The sequence below is a fragment of the Eimeria maxima genome, genomic scaffold, assembly GCF_000499605.1.
Source record: "Eimeria maxima Weybridge genomic scaffold, Emw_scaff136, whole genome shotgun sequence".
NCBI classification, from domain to species: Eukaryota; Apicomplexa; class Conoidasida; order Eucoccidiorida; family Eimeriidae; genus Eimeria; species Eimeria maxima.
This window is the reverse complement of record NW_013563479.1, coordinates 48,541-54,353: the sequence shown is the minus strand read 5'-3', so window position 1 is coordinate 54,353 and position 5,813 is coordinate 48,541. Positions and strand designations below refer to the sequence as shown.

General features: G+C 46.0%; 1 protein-coding gene across 1 annotated transcript; it reads left to right on the top strand.

The window, feature by feature from the left end:
* Positions 1–1,323: 1,323 nt before the first annotated feature.
* EMWEY_00016700 (bis(5'-nucleosyl)-tetraphosphatase (asymmetrical), putative) lies at positions 1,324–2,747 on the top strand (the record flags this gene model as incomplete). Its single annotated transcript, XM_013477503.1, has 5 exons — positions 1,324–1,439; positions 1,684–1,838; positions 1,966–2,072; positions 2,291–2,298; positions 2,615–2,747. The coding sequence occupies 5 exons, from the start codon at positions 1,324–1,326 to the stop codon at positions 2,745–2,747; spliced, it is 519 nt and encodes a 172-aa protein (XP_013332957.1).
* Positions 2,748–5,813: the final 3,066 nt, after the last annotated feature.

The window sequence follows — 5,813 nt, the reverse complement described above, 5'->3', positions numbered from 1 at the left end:
TATATATATATATATATATATATTTGTATATTTTTAGGGTTTTTAGGGTTTACTGCTAGGGTTTATTATCCTTTTATTTATTTGTTTAAACACTTTTTTAGGGTTTATTTTAGGGTTTAATTTTGACCAAGTTTAACGTCATTTGGTTAGATAGATCCTTCTGGACGAGGGTTTAGGGTTTATAAATTAGGGTTTAGGGTTTATAAATTAGGGTTTAGGGTTTAGGGTTTATACAAACTACTTGTTTAGTAAGAGTAACAAACACATGATTATCTTTTTCTTGTATTATCCTACTGTCTACTATCTTGTGTGTATGAATTAGAAATTACTCTTTAGGGTTTATAAATTAGGGTTTAGGGTTTAGGGTTTAGGGTTTAGGGTTTAGGGTTTAGTATTGTCAACTTTTTTAGTAAGAGTAACAAGTACATCATTATCTTTTTCTTAGATAGTCCTATAGTGTACTGTGTTGTGTCTATGATCTAGAAATTAGGGTTTAGGGTTTATAAATTAGGGTTTATAAATTAGGGTTTATAAATTAGGGTTTAGGGTTTAGGGTTTAGGGTTTAGGGTTTCGTACCATCAACTTCTTTAGTAAGAGTAACAAGTACATCATTATCTTTTTCTTGGATTACCCATTCCTTTTTATTAATAAATTCTTTTATTTGTTTATTTTGTTCATATTGGGACTTTTCGTGATTTATTTCCTTTTGTAGTACATTAGATAGTGCCTCTATTGCTGCCTTACAGCTGCTGCTGCTGCTGCTGCTGCTGCTGCTGCTGCTGATACTGCTGCTGCTGCTGGTTAGACCACGTCGCTGCTGCTGGAGAGGCTCATGAGGAAAAATATTCTGCTGCTGCTGCTGCTGCTGCTGCAACAGTGGTAAAGAATAACGATAAGGTAAGACAGAATTTCCACCAATCCCTATACCTCTAAATATCCTGCTGCTGCTGCTGCTGCTGCTACTGCTGCCAGCTGCACGAGCAGCTGCTGCCCGCGCTGCTGCTGCTGCTGCTGCTACCATCTTCCAGTGTATCTACACCTTAATACGTGTCTTGTGCTGGAATCCCCTAATATAAACACAAAAACAATTCTTAAATACTTGCTGCTGCTGCTGCTGCTGCTGTTGGAGCTGCAGCAGCAGCAGCAGCGGCAGCCGAAGCAACCCCCTGTGGGGCGCAGCAGCCAGAACCTTCCACCAGTAGCCGCAGCCCCGCACCGCAGCAAGCAGCAGCTGCTGCAGCTACTGCTGCTGCTGCTGCTGCTGCAGCAGCTGCAGCAGCAGCAGCAGCAGCAGCACATCTACAAGCATCTGACTGTATAGCATGAAGGTAGCTGTAAAGTACACGACAATGGCTATGCTGCCGCTGCTGCTGTTGCTGCTGCTGCCTCAGCTTAGATACACTGCAACAGCAGCAGCAGCAGCAGGAAAGCCAATCATGTAAGCGAGCACGTCGCATAACAATTACCTATCCCTTTTACCTAAACCCTAGAATGTAAACCCTAAACCCTACAGATGCATGAGGACTTACTCGATAACATCTATAACGTATATCCACGCTAAACCCTAAACCCTAGACACTTAGACACCACGGAAGGCTAGTGTGTAAGGAGTTGCAGCTGAGAGCTGTCTATGAGGGTTTTTACGGTTTAGGGTTTAGGGTTTAGGGTTTGGTGTTGTTCAGGGAGGAGGGAGCAGTCAGAGCCGGCGGTCTGCTGCTGGCACGCTATAGCAGCGCAGCAGCAGCAGGAGAAGCAGCAGCAGCAGCAGAAGCAGCAAAACCTCAGTTCTTGCTGATGAAGGCATCTTACCCTCCTTACCATTGGTCCCCCCCTAAAGGTAAGAAAGAAACCCTAAACCCTAAACCCTAATTAGTAGACTACTAGTACTACAGTCGCATGCATGCGGATGCAAGGGAATTTTCTTTTTTTTCTAGGGTTTAGGGTTTAGGGTTTAGGGTTTACAGGTCATGTTGACGGGGATGAGGACTTTATTGATGCTGCTGTAAGAGAGACAAGAGAAGAGACAGGCATAAACCCTGAAGATATTCAGGTTGTTGAATCCTTCCATACGGTAAACCCTAAACCCTAAACCCTAAACCCTTATTTATGAAATTGTATAGATCCGATAGGTTGCTTCCTTTACCATCCGAGGGTTTAGGGTTTAGCTACTATTTGTTGGTGTTTACTATACCATAAAGGGTATTGTATCCCCCCCTCCCCTCTAATTCCTCTCTTTTCTTCCCGTTCTAGGGTTTAGGGTTTAGGGTTTAGGGTTTAGGGTTTGTGCAGGATCTAAGGTATGAGGCCCGTGGTAAACCTAAACATACTCGCTATTATTTAGCGATCTTAAAAAACCCTCAAACCCCCGTCATTCTATCCGGAGAACACACCGACTACAAGTAAACCCTAAACCCTAAACCCTAAACCCTAGAAAACCCTAAACCCTAGAAAACCCTAAACCCTAGAAATCCTAAACCCTAAAAATTGGGTAATAAGATTATTTTTTATGGAATTCTTCTTGGCTATTAGTTCGTTATAACCAGAGGACACTGAATAGGACTCTTGCTGCTCCTCCTGCTGCATCTGCTGCTGTTGCTGCTCCTGCTGCTGCAGGTGGGTCGATGTTGAGGAAGGAGGGGATATGTTAGGGTTTGATACCATGAAGGAAATGCTGCAGAAGGCTGACACCTACTTGCAGCAGGAGCAGCAGCAGCAGCAGCAGCAGCAGAAGCAGGAGCAGCAGTAGGTGCAGCAGCACAAGCAGTAGCAGCCGCAGCAGTAGCTGCATCCGGCAGTAGCTGCAGCAGCAGCAGCAGCAGCCGTAGTAGTAGTAGTAGTATATGACCCCGATACACCCTAAACCCTAGCATAGCTTAGACAAACCCTAAACCCTCGCCTTACCCCAAGGACCCTGCAGAAGCAGCTGGGGTGCTGCGCTCTGAGGGTTTAGGGTTTAGGGTTTAGGGTTTTTTGCTTGACAATGGATCCGCCTATGAACCAACGAAGTTTTGATTGTTTGAGTTTATTGATTACTGTTTAGTGTTTAGGGTTTAGGGTTTAGGGTTTGGTTGGGGATCCCAAGCTAGGGGGGCTGGCAGTTAGCCATATTAGGGTTTAGGGTTTAGGGTTTAGGGGATCCGAAGGCAAAGGGCAGGCGGTTATCCAACCAAAACGAATTAAAATGCCCACAATGCAGTGCATGCACACCCTGCAGCAGCAACAGCAGCAATAGCAGCAGCAGCAGCAGCAAACAGCAGAAGTGAGATACTTAGCGCAGGAATAGGTTCAGCAGCAACAGCAGCAGAAGCAGCAGCAGCAACAGCAGCACCCTACAAGCGCCACTCCTAGTGCAGCAGTAGAGCCATTTGCACCATCTGCAGCAGCAGCAGCAGCAGCAGCAGCAGGAGCTGACCAGAAGAAGACAAGAGGAACAAGAAGCCCAATAATTATATCTAAAAATAAGTTGGAGGCATTGGGGTGTATACGCAGCTTCTGTCCAGAGGGTATAGATATACTCAGCAGCAACGTAAACCCTTCTGTTGGTGCTGCTGCTGCTGCTGCTGCTGCTGCTGCTGTTGTACCTGCTGATGGGGATGCATATGTTGCTGCTGCTGCTACTGCTGCTGGATCTGCTGTTTCTTCTGTATCTCCTGCTGATTCTGTATAGGCTGCTGCTGCTGTTGCTGCATCTGCTGCTGCTGCTGCATCTGCTGCTGCTGCTGGTGCTGCGAATGGCTCGGATGTCCATTCAACAGACAGCGGCTGTATGTACACCGGAGATGCTCCTGCAGCAGCAGCAGCAACAACAGCAGCAACAGCAGCAGCAGCAGCAGATATAGAATATAGGATACTTGTATCTTTTTAGGGTTTAGGGTTTAGGGTTTGCTGCTTACCTGCTGCTAGCAGCAACGCCTCCTTACCAGACGAGTTGGCTCCCTCTCCTTGTACACTGAGCAAAACCCTAAACCCTAAGCACTATTGTTAAACCCTAAACCCTAATCCCCTTCCTCCCTCCTTATCTTAAACTGACACAGTGTCCTGGTGGCTCTAAAATTAGGGTTTAGGGTTTAGGGTTTACGTGTTGTTGTTTTCTTGAGTAAGGAGGAGTTGACTAAACACTCGCGCCCCTCGCGAAGGCCAAGGGGCAGGAAGAGAAAAAAGAGAAAACCCTTCTATTGTTTCCTGCACACCAAACCCTAAACCCTAAACCCTAGGAGCTCAGCTCAAAACCCTAAACTTAACCCCAAACCCTAGCCTCAAACCCTCTCTGCAAATACACCGCCAAACCCTAATTTTCCCCTTAGAGCATTGAACCCCAATTACTAAACCCTAAACCCTAGGGTTTGGCTTAAACCCCCGTTTCTTAACCACAACAAACCTATAATCTCTAAACCCTAGAAAGCTAAACCCTAAACCCTCAAAAAGTAACATGCGCAGCTGTTGTTCTGTCCGGGAGGCTATCTAGGTCTTAGCATGTAGGGTTTAGGGTTTAGTGTTTAGGGTTTACGCCATCTAGAGTGCCAACAACTCTAAGGATTCCTTGAGCAGCAGTAATTGGCGGCAGTGTTGCTGCTGCTGCTGTCTGGGGTTTGAGGTGTACGTACACCTGAAATGCTGCTGTTGCAGCAGAGGGAGCAGCAACCTGCATCCACAAAAAAGAAAGAGGTTCAGGGTTTAGGGTTTAGGAATGGGCCCTTAATGAGGAGGGAAACGGGAAGGTTGAGGGTTTGTTTGAAGGGCAGTGGTGTCCTGCGAAGCTCAGGGTTTAGGGTTTATATTTAGGGTTTAGGGTTTAGGGTTTACTAGGGAGGTTACTGCCCAGTCTGTTGTATCTGCTGTCTGTACACCTCCTGCTGCATCAAGGAAAACCCTTTGAGTGTTTGCAGGTGCAACAAATTCTACCCCACACAATTGCTGCTGCTGCTGCTGCTGCTGCTGCTGCGCAACGCAGCTAGCTGCTGCTCCTAAAGAAAAGGCAGCTAAGGAGACATCAGCAATAGACAGACTACCCCAATCGGAGACAGACCAAGGGGAAAATAACCACCCTGAACAAAACACAATATCGAGGGTTTAGGGTTTAGGGTTTAGGGTTTGGCCGGGTTGAAGATTTGTGGTTGCCCCTCTTCTAACACTTGGCTGTAATACCCGTTACTGCCAAGCCATGTGTAACAGCTAGCTAGCTAGCTAGCTAGCTAGCTAGCTGCATAGATAACTAGGTCTCTCTGTCTAGCTAGCTAGCTAGCCAGCTAGCTAGGGAGGGAGGGAGGTTTTTTTGCTAGCTAGCTAGCTAGCTAGCTAGCCATCAGCTTAAGGGTCTGGCGATGGGCCAGGGGGACTGTCCGCCCCCTAACAACGTAGCTAGCTGTTGTTCCTCCAATTCAATACTAGCTAGCTAGCTAGCTATGTATCTAGCTAGCTAGCTATGTACCTAGCTAGCTAGCTGGGTAGCTGTGTGTGTAGCTAGCTAGCTAGATATCCTTGCCTAGGGAGATCCATGGATGGCTAGCTGCAAGCTATCTAGGCATCTATCTACCTGACTATGTAACTAGCTAGCCAGCCATTTAGCTAGGTATTTATTTATTTATTTATTTATTTATTTATTTATTTATTTATTTATTTATTTAGCTAGCTAGCTAGCTGTATGTAGCTGACCTCTAGAGCATAAGGCAAGACAAAGAGGAAGAATAAAAGAAAGAAGACGCAAAGACCAACAAAAGAACCAAGAAAAAGAAAAACGACGAACAGCAAACCGCCGCCATTGCGGAGAGCTGTGCACTATGCTGCAACCGTATAACATTCTAGGGTTTAGGGT